The sequence below is a fragment of the Miscanthus floridulus genome, chromosome 15 (genome assembly GCF_019320115.1).
Source record: "Miscanthus floridulus cultivar M001 chromosome 15, ASM1932011v1, whole genome shotgun sequence".
In the NCBI taxonomy this organism is placed as follows: Eukaryota; Viridiplantae; Streptophyta; class Magnoliopsida; order Poales; family Poaceae; genus Miscanthus; species Miscanthus floridulus.
In genome coordinates, this window is record NC_089594.1 from 1,535,880 (window position 1) to 1,555,557 (window position 19,678).

General features: G+C 50.8%; 1 protein-coding gene and 1 pseudogene across 1 annotated transcript; one reads left to right on the forward strand and one right to left on the reverse strand.

Annotated features, from left to right (window-relative positions):
- Positions 1-5,851: 5,851 nt before the first annotated feature.
- Positions 5,852-6,296, forward strand: LOC136509446 (uncharacterized mitochondrial protein AtMg00810-like). The gene is made up of 2 exons (XM_066504245.1): positions 5,852-6,056; positions 6,106-6,296. The coding sequence occupies exons 1-2, from the start codon at positions 5,852-5,854 to the stop codon at positions 6,294-6,296; spliced, it is 396 nt and encodes a 131-aa protein (XP_066360342.1).
- Positions 6,297-15,642: 9,346 nt separating this feature from the next.
- On the reverse strand, positions 15,643-18,076 carry LOC136509447 (uncharacterized; annotated as a pseudogene).
- Positions 18,077-19,678: the final 1,602 nt, after the last annotated feature.

Here is a 19,678-nt window from a genome sequence, read left to right on the forward strand (position 1 = left end):
GACCCATTTTCTGACTTATGAAAATTGACTAAGTTTCAAACGGTTTCGCGTCGAATTCCATTTCTAAGCTATTAAGTAAGCTATCTAGCGAATCCCGTTCTCGACCGCATGTATTTCATCGTCACCTACAAAGTTCATGCTACAACTTTACTAAAGTTTTGCATATGCGTCCCATAGCATTTTCATTCAATAAAAATTCATTTAGAACCCTAAGTAATACAACGTGACATGAAATGTAACATGCGTTTCGTGTTTCAAATGATCGTTTCAAGTTCCGTATATTGCTTTATATCCTATATTACACACATTCACACACAAGTATGATGCACATGTAGTGTTTTAGCAAAAAGCTGTACAGTGTAACACCGAGGGTGTTACATAAGGCCCTGAAGGGCGTGACGCCGTTTGAAGCTTGGTATGGGCGCACCTCTGCCGTCAGCTCTTTGTTGCTTGCAGTGATCCCCTCGATCTGGTCGAAGCATTTCTTCTGGTACCTTGCGGTCTTCATTAAGTCCTATGAGCAAAAAACTAAGTAAGAAAGTTTGACTACACAGCAAGATCAGGTGATGACTCAAAACATACCTAGACCTCCATCACCAGTCGTTTCGCCGCTCGTTCAACCTTCTTGGTCTCTTCGACCTCTAGGATTTCCTCATGAACAACCCATTGGTCGTTTCGCCAGCGCGACACATATACATGTTGTCGCCTGTCCTGTGGATGGCCTAGGACCTCTTCTACTTCATTCTCTTTGGCTTCTTCTTCAGGTACCGGTGCTGGTCTGGGGTTGGCAGCTTCTGCGATAACTATGGCCTTCCCACGGGCTGCAGCATCGACAAGCATGTTTTGTGCTCTCGACTCCAGCTGCTGCTCCTCGGTCTGACCTGTTATCCCTGGTGCTGAGGTGTCACCCTCCGTAGGGTTGGTGCTCGGAGCACTTATGCTTGGCTTGGCTCTACCCTCGACCACCTGCTCGTGGATTGTTGTCTGGCCGCTTATCTACTGAGGCTCCGATGGACTTTCTGCTATGGGTTCCTCAATGGCCGGCTGCTGGGCAGTCTTCTCTAACAATGACGGCGGAGCCACGCCGCTCCCTGCTAGTTGGTCCGGATTTTTGGTGGATGCCGACCTAACATGTCCGAGATAAGTTCAGAAGGCAACCGTAATCAATATAAATTGTAAGCTTACATCAAGGCCACAAATACTTACATGTTGGAAGCACGGAATGATGTGGCGAAGGCACGTCTCCTTGGCCGTGTTTGCTCCACGTGCTCTGTGGGTGGCACCTAGTCTCCCTCTAAGACCAGCACCGACGCTGGGGCTTGGTGCTCGACCCCTCCGCCGCTTGTCCTCGGTGCTGCAGTGCTATGCGATGTGAGTCTCACCAGCACGGAGGAGCCACCTTGCTCCGACGACTCCAGTTGCCTCCTCCTCTTTCGAGGAACGAGTCGAAAGATGTCTACATCCTCTGTGTCGTCATCCGACAAAGTCAAGATCGCCTGACGACGCTTGTTGGTCGTCGGCTGCTTACCAGCAGCACTGGTCGTTGCCTCCTCTCCAACTCCAAGCACGGCCCAGTCCATGTCCTCGCCCCCGATGCTGGTCTGGGTGGTCGGGTCAGCAACTTGCAGCCAATCTACACCGGGGGGTGGTGACACAAACACTATCGCTCTATCCCGACCATTAACCTGGGAAACAAATAGGCGATCACACAGTGAGTTTCTACTACAATATGAGACTACGGGTACAAGGCAAGATGAGTTACCTTTGGGGGAGGTTCGGCGAGCTTGAAAGCGTGCTCGATGGCGCTCAATCTAACATAATTTGGATCAGCTAAGTTGAATAGCTCTCCAATTCTGGCTCTAACTTTGATCTTGTCAAGCGCTTCCTGCCTCGTCCTCGTTGGATCTGTGCTACCTTGGTACTCGTAGCCAGGATGTACCCTCCTCTGGTAGGGCTGGATCCTTCGGCTGATGAAGTTCCCGACCACACTCGGACCGTCTAGTTTCTTCCATGGGATCATCCCAAGTAGTTCTGGGATCTGTTCTAGGTGCTCGGGCTTCTCCGACCAGCTGGTTTTCTTCTCCGAAATAAACCCCACGTCGCACAGTGTGATCGTGTTCGGCTCTTCGCGGATGTAGAACCATTTCTTGTACTAGTCATCAAGCGACGTGTTCCAAGGGCAGTGCAGGTACTGGGCCTTCATCCCATCACGAAGGTTAAGGTACACACCTCCAGCTATCTTCGAGCCGCCGCTTCCTTTCTTCCGCAGACAGAAAAGATGGCGAAAGAAGTTGAAATGGGGCTAGAAGCCACCATACGCTTCGCAAAGATGAATGAAGGTGGAGATAAGAAGAATCGAGTTGGGATGCAGATTGCAAATCCCAATCTCGTAATACAGACAGAGCCCCTGAAGAAAAGGGTGCACTGGAACCCCAAAACCCCGTTTGAAGAAATCTTCGAAAACCACAATCTCACCTGGTTGTGGATCGGGGTACCCCTCGCCCTCTGGCACGTGCCATTCTGCGAGTTCCTTGTTGTGGAGTACTCCCATGATGACGAGGTCTTCGATGGTCTGCTCGTTGCTTCTCGACTTCCACCACTCCTTCGCCATGACTCCGGCTTTCTTCTAGGCGTCACTTTTCGCCATGAATCCGGCCTTGCTGATGAAATCGGATACGGTGGAGGAGTGATTGGTGATGATTTTGGAGGTATTAGGGTTGGCAAGAGGAAGAAGAAGGCTGCGGCAGCGAATGGTAATGGGGTTCGGTAAAAAGTAACTTCCCAATTCTATACTATATTTAACCAAGAGTTCTGCCGTTTCGTCTGCCCGAGATTCTTGGGAGACGTGCGCACGCGCCACAGATGGTTGTTTTCACAACCTCGAGATCTATGCCAATATATGCGCCTCTTCGTTATCAGTGTATGCGCCTCTTCATTACTAGTGTGAGAGGTCCCACACTGACACACCTCCTTACAGGTGTCAAGTGACTGTTTGCTTGAAAGGACAAGAAGGTAGTATGACGTGTTATACCCGTCTACTTTTTTGACTAGACGTGTCAGATTGGACTGGACAGAGTAAGAAGATAAATAAATACACCAAATAATAGTACAAGTGGCATTTGGTTCTTCGCCGCACGTCTCGTGCTCAGGGATGATCCAGACCACTACCGTGCTCGGGGACTGCCTAGGCCACTACCGTGCTCGGGGATGGAACAGACCACTACCATGCTCGGGGACTGCCTAGACCACTACCGTGCTCGGGGACTATCCAGACCACTACCATGCTTAGGGACTGTCCAGACCACTGCCGTGCTCGGGGACTGCTTTGACTACAACCGAGCTCGGGGATTGTTTCGACCACTGCTCGGAGACCGCTCTCCTCGGCTACATGTGATTTGTGCTTACATACAGTCGAGAGGCATTTATTTGGACCTTGCTACAAGGCTTATACTTCGCCTTCCAGCAAGCTCGGGGACTGCATCGGTACGATGCACCTGCCGGTGCATCTCGTATTGGTTGTACGACGATTGGATTCTTAACTTCAGTGGAAATTCTTTTTAGACCCTGGCACCACGTGCTTACGTCACCTACTACCAGGCTCGGGGACTAAGTGGGCACACTTCACCTTGCGGTGAATGTGTTTATCTTATCGACCCCTACGCTTTGACTGATTGCCAAAATTACTATTGTCCAAGGGTCACTTACATTTCTTATTAGAAATACAAGTGGGCACACTTGATAAGGAAAGAGATCTTTTTCTTTTTTCTTTAAGAGCACCATGCATTCTTCGGACAACCGGAATCTTCGGCTATAATCGTGATCTACTACTCTCTGTTCTGACCAGAATGCTGGCACATTCGGTTGGTCAATGTTTCAATCAGTTGGAGATGACATGAAGACGGATCGCGTTAGTTGAAGGAGATCAAACGGCGTGTCGCAGCATAATACATGGTGCTCAGGGACTAGCTGTGGGGGTATTAACCCCTATACCCTTACGGCCAGGCTTGGGCTGACCCGGATCAGGGGGTTTGGTCCACTAGAAGACGACGCGTGGCCCGGCTAACCTGTTTGGAATCCCGCGCAAGGAATCAAGGCAGATTTAGAGATCAAGCAAGATCCTAGTTGGTTAGAATAGGAATCCTTATCCGGCCACCTATGGCAATTGTAACTGGCTAGGATTAGTTTCCAGATCTGTAACCCTGCCCCCCGGACTATATAAGGCGGGCAGGGGACCCCTCTAAAAAACATCTCTCATTGATATACAGCAATACAATCAGACGCAGGACGTGGATATTACGCCTTCACGACGGTCGAACCTGGATAAAACCTCATGTCTATCTTGCGTCACCGTCTTGTTTGTGACTTGCGCATCTGTCTGCCGACAATCTACTACCTTGGGTATACCCCTAGGTAGACTGCCGACCATATTTCATCGACATAAGCCGAGCGTGTCCTTCCTCCGGACATTCGGCTGCATCGGCCACGTTAGGAAGACAAAGCTGATCCTCACCAAGCTAGAGGACCGGAGCACACCAATGGTGTTCCTAGGCTATGCGGAGGGTACCAAGGCGTATCGATTCTATGACCCATGCAGAGGCAAGGTGCTTGTCTCACGTGACATCATGTTCGACGAGAAGACAGCCTAGGACTAGAACAGTCCAAGCATAGGGGAAGCTGGCGGCTTCACCAGCACCTTCGTCGTCGAGCACTCGGTCATCCACGGTGGTAGAGACGCTAGGGAAGAGGTGCCGAGCACTCTAGTGATAGAGCCGGGCACTCCTGGGAGGTGCCGGACACTCTAGGAGTAGAGCTGGGAGGTCCTGCAGTGGCATCGACCACTCCAGGATGGGTGCTGAGCACTCCCGTAGCGGAGCCAAGGGGTCTTGCAGTGGGGCCGACAACTACAAGACTGGGGCTGAGCACTCCTGCAGTGGTATTGACCACTCTAGGAGTGATGACGAGCGGTCCAGGAGTAGTGCCGAGCACTGCATCCGGGGTGCCGAGCACTCCGGCGAAACAGGGAACTTCATTAACACCAATTGAGTTCGCTTCACCTCCAAGTGACATCACTGAGTTCGTAGATGCCTTCCACAAAGGTGAGGAGGTGCGGTTCCGCAGGCTAGACGACATCGTCGGCGGCACAGGGCCCTCAGGCCTAGCGGGTAGGCTACTCAATGACCCAAAGCTACTGCTCGTCAGTGCAAAGGAACCACCCACGTTTGCGCTGGCCGAGCGCGATGCACACTGGAGACAGGCGATGTTGGAGGAGATGAAGGCGATCGAGGAAAACGAGACTTGGTAGCTCATCGATCCACCTCCAGGATGCCGTCCGATCAGCCTGAAGTGGGTGTACAAAGTTAAGCGGGACGAGCACGGTGCCATTGTCAAGCACAAGGCATGTCTCATCGCCCGAGGCTTTATCCAGCGTGAAGTCATCGACTTTGAGGAAGTCTTTGCACCAGTAGCGCGCATAGAGTCTGTCCGTTTGCTACTAGCTTTGGCAGCAGCAAAGGACTGGCACGTCCATCACCTGGACGTAAAATCAGCCTTTCTCAATGGCGAGCTGGCGGAGACGGTCTTCATCAGACAACCTCCGGGTTTCACCGTCAGGGGAGCAAAGCACAAGGTGCTCCGACTGCGCAAGGCACTCTACGGGCTATGGCAGACCCCACAAGCGTGGAACGCCAAGCTTGACGCCACACTGGACAAGCTTGGGTTCACGAGGTGTGCAACCGAGCACGCGCTCTACACGCGACAACAGGGGATGGGGGAGCTCATCGTCGGCATGTATGTGGATGACCTGATCATCACCGACGCGCGTGTGTAGGACATTGACAGCTTCAAGCGCGAGATGGCGGCTCATTTTCGAATGAGAGATCTCGGTGCGCTTTCCAACTACCTCGGCATCGAGGTGAGACAAGGGAAGGAGGCACTCACGCTCGGTCAGAACGTGTATGCCTTGAAGCTGTTGGAGAGGAGCAGCATGGCTGAGTGCAAGCTGTGCATCTCCGATGGAGGAGCGACTGAAGCTGACGAAGGCCAGTACCGCGACGAAGGTAGATGCAACACTCTATCGGAGTATCGTCGATGGTCTGCGCTACCTAGTTCACACGAGGCCGGACATTGCGTTCGTCGTGGGCTATGTCAGTCGCTTCATGGAGGACCCCAAAGAGGATCACTGGGCTGCAGTGAAGCAGCTACTGCGCTACATCAAGAGGACGGTGGATCAGGAGATCGTCTTTCCCAAGACCGGCGGAAATAGACTACAGCTCACTGTGTTCAGCGATGCAGAATGACAGGGGATATCGACGGGCGGCGGAGCACCTCTGGCGTGCTCGTCTTCCTCGGGTCGGCTCCAATCTCATGGCTGTCGCTGAAACAGAAGGTGGTGGTGCTATCTATGTGCGAGGCAGCGTACGTAGCGGCGTGCCAAGTTGTGTGGCTACGCCGGCTGCTGGACGAGCTGACCGGTGTGGAAGCTCACCCACCAGCACTGATGGTGGACAACCAGCCCGCCATCGCCCCCGTGAAGAATCTGGTTCTCCATGACCGGAGCAAGCACATCGATGTGAAGTTCTACTTCCTCAGGGACTGTGTCGATGGAGGGCAGATCGTCATTGAGTTCGTCGAAACTGGTCGGCCACTCGCGGACGTCCTCACCAAGCCGCTCGGACGTCTTCGGTTCACGGAGCCGAAGGAGATGATCGACATGGAGGGGGTTCAAGGGTTAGCAGTAGGATTAAGGGAAGAATTGTTAGATAATCTACTGCTACCTTGTGTGAACACACGGCAGGGAAAGGCGGCGCCGAAAAGGCTCCATGCTGTGGTACTCTAGCCGCTGCAGGGGCAGGCGCCGAACGGCTCACCTACCGCACTGTAGCCACAGCAGGGGCAGGCGCCAGAGTCAGCTCTGCTGTCACATCTAGTCACTGTTGCAGCATGGCAGCTGTACTAGGACTAGATGAATAGAGTTATATATATAGTTTACCACTGCAACTCAGTACAGAGAGCGAGTTCAGTTTTGCCATCACCTATACAGAGCTCCGGCCAACGCTGGTGTCTCTGCTGTGTGTGTATACTCTGTTCTCCCTCACTTCTTCTACCTCTAGCCATAGTGTGTGGTCGGACAACGCTTCTTGTGGTCGGTAAGACTGGTGAGTGGTCGACTCACCTGAGCTGGTGATCCTGTGGGCCAACACTACCTAGTGTGAATTGCATTGCTTTTTTGGTAATAGTCTCATTCTCATCTGATCTACAACTACAATAAGAAGATGAGAGACACTGTTGGATTGAGATTTTATCTTGGTTTTGCATTTTGAGCAACTTAGACCAGTTTCATTTCATATACATAGCAGCTCTTGTGACAGTGCAAAATATGTTGTTCTGCTTATTTACTTGGATATATCAATTGTGATGGAGCCTTCATGAAAGAAACATGCCTGGGTGGGTGGGGTTTTGTTATTCGAGATCATCTTGGCAATGCTATTGCAGTAGGCACTGGGCAGGCGAAGCACTTATTGAATGGCAGGCAGGTGGAAGCTTTGGTATGCCTCAAAGGGCTCGAACATGCGGCCTCACTTGGAATGGAATATGTGGTGCTGGAGACAGATGCAATCACAGTGGCGGAAGCAATACATGTTCCAGGCTATGACAGATCTCTTGTCTCACCAATTTTTTAGTGAAATTGAGGCTTTAATTTCATATGCTTTTACTGAATGTACTCTCCTACTGTCCTAGAGCATGTAACAATGTTGCTGATACTCTAGCTGCCATGGACTTTTGAGTGTTGTAATTAGCCAGATGATATGGTATGATAATGTACCTGACTTTGTAACCTCTTCGGTTTCCGGTGACTTATCCGGAAGCTGTGATTAAGGGAAGTTCAGTTTCACACGCAAAGCCAGCAAGCAGCGAAGGCCTGGTGGCACTGTGGCTAGGGATGAAAACGGATCGGATACGGATGGATATCACCGATATTACATTTGTTTTCGTATTTCTGTCCGGATTCGAATTTGAATACGGATAGTGTCAACTATGTTGGATAGTATACGATTGGATATCGACATTATAAATATGCGATTTGAGTATTCGGATACGGATACGGTATCGGATGTTGGATATCCGGACTCGGATACGGACAGATCTCAACCCCTCTAAACGGATTCGGTTTCGAATACTGTCGGAAAATATCCGTACCGTTTTCATCCCTAACTATGGCACATGCGGAGAGTCGTGCCGTACCAGCCGGGCCGAGCGTCGGGAGCTGCAGTTCCAGCACGGGTTCGACGCCACCACACGGGTCCCCGCGCGCCAGTTCGAGCGCCGCGCCGAGCTCACTCTTCTGGACCGGGCCGTGCGTGCGCATCTAAGACTGTCTCCAACAGTTTACCCAAACGGCGACGCAAATCTAAAATGGGGTATGCACGGTGTTTTTGTGGTAGAAAAAACGACTCCAACGGAACACTCAAACAGAGCATGCATTTTGGGTATGAAGTCAGCCGGGACGCTTATTTGCGTTGTCTTTCACCGAGACGCAAAGTCTCCAGGTGGGACCGCGGCGGGGCGGGGCCGGCTCGTTGAGGCGTGCTCGCCGTGGGAGCACCTCCGGAGCGTGGCAAGGCGGCCCCGACGACGACGACGGCGGCGAGGCGAGGAGGGAGGCGGGCGGCGCTCACCGGATCTCGTAGGGAGGGAGGGAGGCTGTGCAGAGGAGGGAGCTCGCCGGCGGGGAGGGAGGCGGGCGGAGCTCGGCGGGGAGGGAGGCCAGGGCGCTCAACCGGCATGGATTCGGCCGCCTGCTCGTCGATCTGGCCGCCTGCTCGTTAGATCTGCTCGCCGCGCGGAGCTTGAGGTAGAGAGGAGAGAGGGCACGCTTGACCCGCCGGAGGGAGAGAGGAGGGAGCGCCGGCCGGCCTCCTAGGGTTGCCGCGCCGCCGGGGAACGCCGAGCGCGCGGGCCTGGGCACGCCATCGCAGAAGAGGAGGAGCAACTTCGGAGCGCTGGCCACCGGACGCCGATGCGTCCGGCCGCCTGCGGGGGAAGCAGGGGGATCCGCCCGTCAGTGCGGGATGCAGGGGGCCCTCGTCGGCGTCAGTACCGGAAGGAGGGGAGGGGGCAGTGCCGCCGGTGGGGTGGGGGCAGAGCCGCCGGCGGCGTTGCAGCCGGGGAAGTCCGTAGCGTGAAGAATAGGTGCTGCCCTCAGCTGTTGGAGAAGGCTAAGTTTTGGGTCTGCGAGTCTTTTCCTGTACGTGACTCAAATCGTGAATAGGTATCGCGTTTGGGTTCCCGTTGCTGCAGACAGTCTAAGGGGGTCATCGCTGCAGAATCTGTCGAGCCCGGGTCTGGACGTCCTCGGTGGCGCATGCTGTGTGGGCCTCGTCGAGGAGTTGTTGAGGTGGCCCTCCGTAGAGCTCGACGAGATGGCGGGCGCGCTTTGCGCCACATGCATCGACGCCCGCGCCGTCGTCGTCTTCTTCAACTTCGCATCTGGCACCACCTTCAGGCCCGTGTCAGCGTCACTCCCAAGCGGCTGCAGTTCGCCAACACAAGCCCCGCCAGAGACCTTGCACGCGTCCTCACCATGTCTGGCCGTGGCCACTGAGGATGACTGCAACGATGACCAGACTGTGGCTGCGCCCCGGACTACACTGGTTGACGTTCCCAAGCTGGTCAAAGTGACTCTGCAGATCGTTTTGATGGCCGCTACAAGTCAGTCGACATCTGCTCCATTGGGTGTTCAATCTACTCCCTTTACTGGATGTTATTCTATTTGGCTGCTGCCAAATGGACTACACTACAAAGTTCCTTGGCCACCACCTGATCGGACATGGTGTGTCTACTGTCAAGTTCAGCATTGGGGCCTGGTACAGAAAATTGGGATTCATTTATGGGATAGTGGCATTGCTCTGTCATATTTTGCTGCCGATGCTCGTGAGACTCACAGTGTGTTTGAGAGCAAGGGAGATGTGCAGCAGAATCCTCCAGGGCCACCACCTATGCAGTGTATGATCATGGATGAGGAAGTACAACTAAGACCTACACCTGTAGTTCGGTTTCAGCTGTGCACTTCACATCATCACTGTCCCTGGGGTTGAATGATTCAGAGAATAAGTGCAGGGTGACGTTTGTCTATGGTGATGATGGGTTGGGTATAACACAACCATGGGAATCAGGAATTCTGTGCAATTCACTCACATTCCGACTTGACCACATCAAAATATTGTTTCTACATGATGCTGATGTATCATCACAGCAAGTGGAGAAATTCACTGACATGCAGATCTTCACTTTGATGGGGAGATCAAGAGGCATTTCCTATCAATGGTTTACAAGTTATCATAACAAGTTACAAACCTGTGCACCGACAACTTCATTTCTTTCAGCATCTGTGTTGGTGATGGAGATCTCATTCGAGAACATATTGAACTTGTCGGATAGTTACTTGATGCTAAATATATGTGCAGTTCACAATAAGCGCTGCTGGTTTCTTAGTGATGCATTGCTTACCCCAACATTGATTGGTCTGACAATGGTTCATACAGTGACTGGGTGCAGCAGGAAGCAGTACATTTTCATTTTTGAGCTCCACATAATTCCTTGGCCAGTTGCAAAAGAAGCCACGTTTGGCTGAGCAGTTGTCAAGTGGTTTGGGACAGCAATATGTGGGTCTGTTTCAACTTGTTGTCAATATTGTTATCACTCATTCAGATTTCATGGAGTTGCTTAGTGTGAATGGGCTCAACGCAAATGAGGCAGTTCTTCTGTTTCAGTTTTACCAGGGTGCTACTTTATTGGACTTCAAAGTCTCCAACCTGTATGGCATCCACAATCATAGTGTTCTGATGGTAGAAACAACACGCGTGTCTTCATCGACCTCGGTGGACGCTGAATTGGTATGTGATGGCTTGCGGATCAGAAATTTCAGAGATTAGCCGAGTTGAGTTCAGTGAGGTTGTGGCCATTTATTATTCATTGCCAAGGATTATTCATTTATGGATTGGGGCATGATGTGGAACCGAGGTCCCCATGGCCTCCACCTGGCTCCCTATCTATACAGTTTGAAATTCAGAATAGAAGAGGCATGACGGGATTTGTACAGTGCAATGAGGGTTGGGGATCATTGCAGGAGATTTGCTCTAACAGTTCCGTAATGGTAATTCTCTACATCTTCAGAAACCATGAGTGCCTGTAACCTTTTGTGATAGTTGAGGCTGTTACTTTCTGTGAAGTTGATTACAACAACAACCACTTGGATGGGTGTAAGACAGACAAGTTTCTCAGAATCATGTTGTCTTCCAGGTCCCTGTGCTTCTCAACAGTCTCATCAACCATGATCTGGGCTAATATATTGTCTGACACCATGATGTTTCCAACACAACTTTTCTTTGAGGGAATGCTTGAGAAAGAAAGAGCTCTAGTTCAGATTATGCATAACAAATGCTGGCGGGTGGTTTGACTCGGCAAAATGATAACTTTCAGCTTGATGTCCAGATTCAGTTTGCACAGCCAAGGTGCAACACTACTTTTGAGCGTCAGTTCCAAATTTGATCCATCGGCTTGGGGGCAAGCCGAATTTCAAGCGGAGGGGAGTGTCATGTACCACTGGGCCAATGGGCTGAATGTTGAGTGGGCTGCCAAGGCCCATTGCGGAGCAGTATAATGAGGCCAGCTCCACCAGACGAGGCATCGAACAGAATACGAAGTCGTCGTCTACCTCCGTCTAGGACTCTGCTCCCTTGCTGTTCTTGCTCTCCTACCTCTAGTTCTTGCCTTCCCCATCTAATTCCCTCCAAATACTACCCTGTTGTACCTTGGATTGAGTAAATTTTGATACTACTGTTGAGTAATTCTTTTTTGGGACATCAAGGTCCATAACACTATTCTTTTTCTAAGCAAAGGTTACATCTTCACCAGTTTTGATTTCGAAAAAAAATTCAAGCTTCGCTTGGCTCTGCCTGCCATGATAACTAGTTGAACATGCCAAATTATAGCTGCTGGGTGCCTGAGTTTCACTCACACTACAGGCTAAACAACTTCGCACCTGAGCTTTGAGCCTCCGGTGAGAGCACGTTCTACACTACGTGCTAACAAAGAGACAATGTAGTTTCTAGTACAAGATGTGTGCAGGTTATATATTCGTTAGTCCGTGGCCTTCACCAGTCACAAGCGTTTGTCAGTCACCGGCCTTCGTCAGTCAGCAGCCTTCGCCGATCGTTGGCATTCATCAGTCAGCGGCGCGGCCTTCATCACTCATTGACCTTGGATAGTCAGTGGCCTTCGTTAGTCAATAGTCTTCATCGGTCAGTGGCCTTCATCAGTCAATGGTTTTCATTAGTCAATGGCCTTCATTAGTCATCGACCTTTGTTAGTCAGCAGCCTCCATCAACAATCGACCTTTGGCAGCCACCAAACCTTTAAACCTGCTAACACTAACATTTTTTCTCTTTTTTGCAGATTGTATTATTCATTTTTTCCTTTTTAGATTTTTATAATATGCATCAACCCAATGTCATTTGAGCTAACCTTCGCAAGAAACTAACCATGCAAGTTCCTAAATGGCAGCCTTCACTAGCCATCTGAAACTATAACCCTCTCATTCAAGGGCATTATTCCTTGTGTGCAGAGCTTATCTTTTGTTCAAACATAACTATCATTTTGCAGGGTGCATAATATGTTTACCCCTTCTAATATTTTCGTGCAAATGCATTCATTTTCATCATACGTAGGTACGTACATACATACATATATGTACGTACGTACACACATAAGTGCATTGCACCGCATGGCCCTGGCCACCAGGAAGAAATTCCAAAAAATACACGGCATCAGGACTATGCATCAAAACCTTGGAAGGAGTCCCAAAAATACATGGACACCGACACCCGAACCTACATGAGCACCAGGTCGTGAAGCTAAGACTTTCATGCTACCCTCATATATTATATGAAATAACTAATCATCTTTTGCAGCGAGTAGAAAGCTAGTGTATTTTTTAGTGTCGAAAACTTGGTAGCAAGTTGATATTCGACGAAGCTACAACGCTCAACCTAAATCCCTAAAAAATGCACCCCCATCAACTAAGGTGCATTTTCACACGACTTCTCCATCCTTCGGCAAGAAGGAACTTCACCGACACCTTTGGCGTCTACACGAACACTGCCTACGCGGACACCTTCACCACGACAGGCTTCGCCAGTGGTGATGGTATATGGGGATCACGACTTGTGGTTAAAGATGTACGACCTCTGCAGAGTGTAAAACTGTTATACAGACGTGCTCATGGACAAGAGCGGCCTAGGCTCCTTACTGAATAGATAATGAACACTGATGATACTAATGATATAAATGTTCACTTATGAATATTGTTTCTGCTATACATTATTCTTGTTCACGTGGTCATGTGGTTATTTGGGGCTATTGCTAAACTTGTTGCTACTCAATGGTTAAAAGATAACTTACTAAAAGCTAATCGCAGTAAACCAGTGTGAGCCTTTTGAGCTTCATAACCCCATGTTATATTGCTGAGTACGATATGTACTTACGCTTGTTTTACTTTTCAATTCTTTGGAAAAATCCCGGATGGGTACCAGATGGCTAGAGTCTGGAGGAGTTAGGCTTCTAATCAACCAGTCAGTTGTCCTTGTGGAGTTAGTGTTCACCTGAAGATCAGAGTTGTCTTTCCGTTGTCTATACTCTGGGGTTGTATTCTTTGTACTAATAAGTTATGTAATATGCATTGTCTTTTAATATTACCTTTATTTGTGGTTATATGTGAGATTTGACTTTCTGGGCTCACATATGGTGTGTATCTGATTTTGTCTTTAAAACCGGGTGCTACACAACAGCAGTTGGAAACACCTCAAAATCAAAACTGAAGATCAGATCAAAGTTGTACTAGTGCTGCATGGATCAGATAATGCTAATCATATTTGGACACTCAATAAGATTATGTCGATAAGTTGACAAAAAGATCATCATGATAAATCAGGGATACTCAATAAGATTATGTTGCATGGTCCAAAAGAATTGAGAAATAACACCTGACCTGGCTATTCTTTGTAGGAATTGTAGTGTTCCTATTGATCAACATAGTGAAGATGCCACCAAGAGTCTCAAGACCAATTGATAGGGGAGTAACATGAAGGAAAAGAAGCTCCTTAACATCTCCACAGATAATTCCACCTTTAATGGCAATTTTGAGGTCCTTAACTCAAATATTTTGCGTGCCAAAAGATAACAAAAATAATGTCATCCAATGTTACATTGTAGCAATTCATGTGTTTATATAACAAGTTCCACAAATTTTGGTGCTCTAGAGTTGTTTTGTAGGATATGCAAAAAGAGCATAAAAAGATAATATATAGTACATATACAGCTTGGTGGAAATTGGTCGTGAAAAGATATTCAAATATTTGTCATTGCAAAACAGTCTCAAATGAATATTTGGAGCACACTATTGCGAAGTGGTTGTCGAAATGATCAAGATGGATATTTTGGCCATGTTCGCTTCTCTTATAATCCGTACTTTTCAGCTTGTTTTTTCAGTCGGAACAGTGTTTTTCTCTCACAATAAATCATCAGGTTTCGGCTTGTTTTTTTAGCAAAGCGAACGGGGTCTTTATATGCTATTTTTAGATCCTGATGCTGAGCCTTGGGGGGATCAGCTGATCCCCAAGGAGCCCAAGTGGGCCCAAATTTTGAGGGCTTGCTATCCACTGCCCCAGGACGCATCCAAGATGGTGAAACCCATGAATATAGTGGTTCAATGTCAGTTTAGGGGTGGAGAATAAGGAAACAAATAATGGAGGAAGAATATTCCTTGGAATGTGCTCCACCAGCTCAAGGCACCTCCACCTATAAATAGAGGGGCACCCCCTCTCATTCAATAGACAAGACAAGAGTAGATCTTCATTCCAAAGGCATAGTCCTACTTGTAGTACTAGTACGGGGAGAGATGTGAGGAAGAGTTCTGGAGGAGTGGTTGATGACAGTTCAAGCTTCACGAAGCCTCTGCAAAGCCAATCTATCCTTCAATAGGTCAATGCCCTCAGTTAGATTGAAATCACTCACTAGGAACTCTAAAAGTGTATTATCAAAGTCTTCACACAACAAACATTCCTTTTTACTATGAGACCACCTAAAGACATTAATTCTAGTGGTTGATCACTCTCATCTCAAGAAATCCTCATTATGCATTATGCATGAGACCCCCTGTAAGCGACACCTAGACCTTTGTGCATTGAAACAATCTACAACTATTTAGGAGAATAGAGTGCCGCTTCCAGCAATGAAAAATCGTTATGCTGTAGAACAACACTAATTTTATAGCATAGTCGTAATTAGCAGAACTAAAATAATCTAAGAATTTACAAGCACCAATCCATCCATCCTTTTCGCATCGAAACCGTGAGCACATGAGAAAAATCAAAGGCCAAAGGGTCACCATTCAATTCCAGTTCCAGCCATAGCCACTGCCATACCCCCAATTTCAATTTAAATTAAACTCTAGTACTCCTACCATCATGAACACACCCAACTGAAGATTTTATTAGTAGCAAGACCTCAGACAGTATCACAATGTAATCACAAACAGATGGTCAGCTAATCATGAATGCAATGTAATCGCAAACAGCAGCAATGAAGCTAGTAACCAGGTCTAGTAACCGACTGGCATGATTGGAGCCGCGCAGCAGTGGAGAGGCGCGCGCAGCCAAGGAACTGGTGGTGTGCGAAGGCGGGGTCGTCCAAGCTCTCATGTGGGTAAAGGCTGACGGAGACGAGGTGCAGAGCGGTGGCCAGCACCTTGGTCACCAGAGCGACCTCCGCACCACCAGCTCTATAGCCGTTCAGACGCAGGTGCCGGAGGGAGTGCCCGAAGCAGGCCGGCACTGGCTGCAGCTCCACCTCCTCGTCGCCACAGCAGTTGTCCTCCCTCTGTAACCAAGGCACAACAGCAGATTGATTTAATTAATATGTAATGTGACAACAGAAAAAACCCCAACCAAGAAACAGAAAGAGAAAGAGTGCTACTTACTGTCAGATCTAGGCACCGGAGCACAAGTAGCTGGGCGGCCACATCCAGCAACCGTGTCCATTGGTGCGACACCCGCATCTGCAGTGCCGTGCACCTTGGACAGCGGGCAACACGAAGAGACTCAGCCTGCATCAACTTGATCCGCAGCGGCGGGGTGGCCTTCTCCATCCTCGGCCACCTCACCCTCCGATTCTTCACCTCGGGCGAGACCACCCAGCGACTGAGCATGGCGCAGAGTGAGAACAGAAGCTTTGGACCCCATTAACTCTAACGGTGATAGTGACTCGGAGACAATCTCAAGAGCTCCGTCTCCGGCGCGATCGGCGCCAGCACCCGCAACGGCAAGATCAACTCCAAATATCTTGAGGGTCTTGAGCTTCCCAAGCTTCTCCACCGCGTCGGACACATCTCTCGCAGAACAGCTGCAGAATACCAAGCAAAGCTCCTCTAGCTCCGAAAACCCAGAACAGCTACCTAAGGTGACCCGGACGAATCCCAGCGCAAGTGTAGTGAGGGCTAGGCTCTGGCAGCGGCGGATGGGGTAGCGACGTCCAGCATCACCAACTCCCTGACACCCTTCAGGGAGAACAAGTCCATCCACCGACCCAGCACCTCCGACGGCGGGAAGAGTGACAAATCCACGCGGAGGCAGTTGACGGGCCCGGGGTGGTTCTTTAGGATCTTGGTTCGTCAGGAGCGGTGGCCAACACCTTGGTCACCAGAGCGACCTCCGCACCACCGGCTCTATAGCTGTTCAGACGCAGGTGCCGGAGGGAGTGCCCGAAGCAGGCCGGCACTGGCTGCAGCTCCAGCTCCTCGTCGCCACAGCAGTCGTCCTCGCTCTGTAACCAAGGCACAACAGCAGATTGATTTAATTAATATGTAATGTGACAACAGAAAAAACCCCAACCAAGAAACAGAAAGAGAAAGAGTGCTACTTACTGTCAGATCTAGGCACCGGAGCACAAGTAGCTGGGCGGCCACATCCAGCAACCGTGTCCATTGGTGCGACACCCGCATCTGCAGTGCCGTGCACCTTGGACAGCGGGCAACACGAAGAGACTCAGCTTGCATCAACTTGATCCGCAGCGGCGGGATGGCCTTCTCCATCCTCGGCCACCTCACCCTCCGATTCTTCACCTCGGGCGAGACCACCCAGCGACTGAGCATGGCGCAGAGTGAGAACAGAAGCTTTGGACCCCATTAACTCTAACGGTGATAGTGACTCGGAGACAATCTCAAGAGCTCCGTCTCCGGCGCGATCGGCGCCAGCACCCGCAACGGCAAGATCAACTCCAAATATCTTGAGGGTCTTGAGCTTCCCAAGCTTCTCCACCGCGTCGGACACATCTCTCGCAGAACAGCTGCAGAATACCAAGCAAAGCTCCTCTAGCTCCGAAAACCTAGAACAGCTGCCTAAGGTGACCCGGACGAATCCCAGCGCAAGTGTAGTGAGGGCTGGGCTCTGGCGGCGGCGGATGGGGTAGCGACGTCCAGCATCACCAGCTCCCTGACACCCTTCAGGGAGAGCAAGTCCATCCACCAACCCAGCACCTCCGGCGGCGGGAAGAGTGACGAATCCACGCGGAGGCAGTTGACGGGCCCGGGGTGGTTCGTCAGGATCTTGGTTAAGTTCTCGATATGGTCATACGGCTCCGACTCCAGATAGGGTGGGAAGGGGAACACGTGGACCAGATCGACTTCATGGAGGACGAGGGAGGTGTTCCGCCACGCCTTGTCCCATGCGCTGGTGACCACGCGTCTGAAGCAGAAAAGCTCCTCATACTGGTCGAAGCGCCTGATACAGGGATCGAAGTACCGTGGCAGGCGGTCGCGGTCCAAGTCCTCCCGCTCCGCCTCGGTCTCCGTCAACGCGAGCGTGGCGTCGCATCGCGGCGAAAGCGCGTGGAAGAGCCGATCAGCGACCGCATCCACCAAGCCCCGTCTCGTCGTCGGCTTCTTTGTGGGAGGTGGGAGCGCCGTCTCCAGCGCGCGGCGGAGCAGCGTCGCCGTGGTGCGCTGCTGTACCGTCGTCGTCAGCATACGGGTGGGCGGGGATCGATGCGCGGCGAGCGGGCGGGGATCGGTGCGCTGCGGGCGGGCGGCGATTGGCGAGTATTTGGGGGAAGAAAACGAATTGAATGAGTTGCCGTTGCGCCTTTGCAGTTGGCTTTTGGCACTGGATTGGTGTGCAAATTGATGAAGAAGATGTTGCTGCTCTTTGGCGCGTTCAACCACCGTCCACACCATCCCTGCTGCCCACTTCAATGCCTTTCTTCTACTTTGTTGTTGGCGTCTCTGGAAGCACAGGCACGATGTTGTGTTCCGTTCCCTGCCTCCTTGCTACACTCGCCTCTTCGCGGGGTGTCGTGAAGATGCCGAGCTTTGGGCATGTAGGTTGCCCCATCAGATAGACATGTTGCCCATGCTTGGGCTTTGTTGTTCTCCTCCCCACCCCATGCAAATTTTCATGTAACAAACTGCTCATGTATGCTCCTTTTATGAAATGAAAAGGTGGGGATGTCCCCCCCCCCCCCCCCCACAACTTCTCAAAAAAAAAAAGGGCGGCGGGCAGTTTATATTGCTAAATCCAAAAAAAAAACCTCCCGTTGGACCTCGGCAATGGTCGGTTGGGTGCGCTAGCTATCCGGCTGGGCTGGGGCGTGCGCGGCGAGGTTGCTGCTGAGGGGCGGTTTCGTGGTCGAGGGGTTTGGGGGGGAAATTGAACGGGGGAATTCGAATTGAGGATGAACGGGGGAGGGGGAGGGGGATGGGGATGCCGGATGGGCGGTTATATTGCGGGTGCGGCCGGCCGGCGGGGGCTCGAACGGAACCCCGTGGGCTCAACCCGTCCGTGCAGTCAGGTCGCGGCGCTCAGGGTTCAGTTGAGTTCAGCAGCGACATCTTGTTCAGGTCGTCGGGTTTCCGGTGGTACGGCGGCGCCGCCCTGGTGCGTCGGCCACCACGGCAAGCTCTGCGGCTGGGCTTGCAGTGCTGTCCGAGTCCGATCCTGGATGTCGTGGACGAAGGACGCCGCGCGACACGGCCACGGACAGGGCTGGAGCTGGTCCTCGCCATCGTGGGGGCGGTCGCGGCATGAGAAGCTAGCAGCTGCTCCGATCCTTCCACTTGCACCCCCCTCCCACCATTGTTGGTGCAGCTTGGGCCCCACAACCCAGCGCCTGTGAGCTCCCCGTGTGTTGCCATGTCGTGAGAAGTGAGGCAGTACCATCGCAAGCCAGATACTACTACTACTACTACTCGGCAGCCATTGAGGCCGTGATGAAGATGACGTGGCATAGATAGATACATATAATAAACTGTATCAGTGGTATCCCGCATTGGCCTTGGTGGCACGTACCACTGATATGTCAACATCTTGTTGGTGCCACTGTCACGTGCCTGTTGTTCAATCAACGTAACGCCAAAATCCCTACTAGCTGAGTCCTTGGACATTTTATTTTGAATGCATGGTTGACCTCACTTTGTCAAACCATGCACTTGCTCCTCGGTCCCAAAATGATCGTCACTATGATCGTTCCGGTCAAACTTTTTTTTTAAGTTTGATTAGGTTTATAGAAAAAATATTAGCAACAATGGGTATCTCCAAACTTATAGTCGGCCCAAAATTTTGAAATACATATT

Bases quoted from the DNA above. Each gene is read 5' to 3' on its own strand.
- LOC136509446 (XM_066504245.1), top strand. From the start codon at position 5,852: ATGGCGGCTCATTTTCGAATGAGAGATCTCGGTGCGCTTTCCAACTAC. The intron at 6,057-6,105 runs GTAGATGCAACA...TGCGCTACCTAG, and splicing joins AGGCCAGTACCGCGACGAAG to TTCACACGAGGCCGGACATT.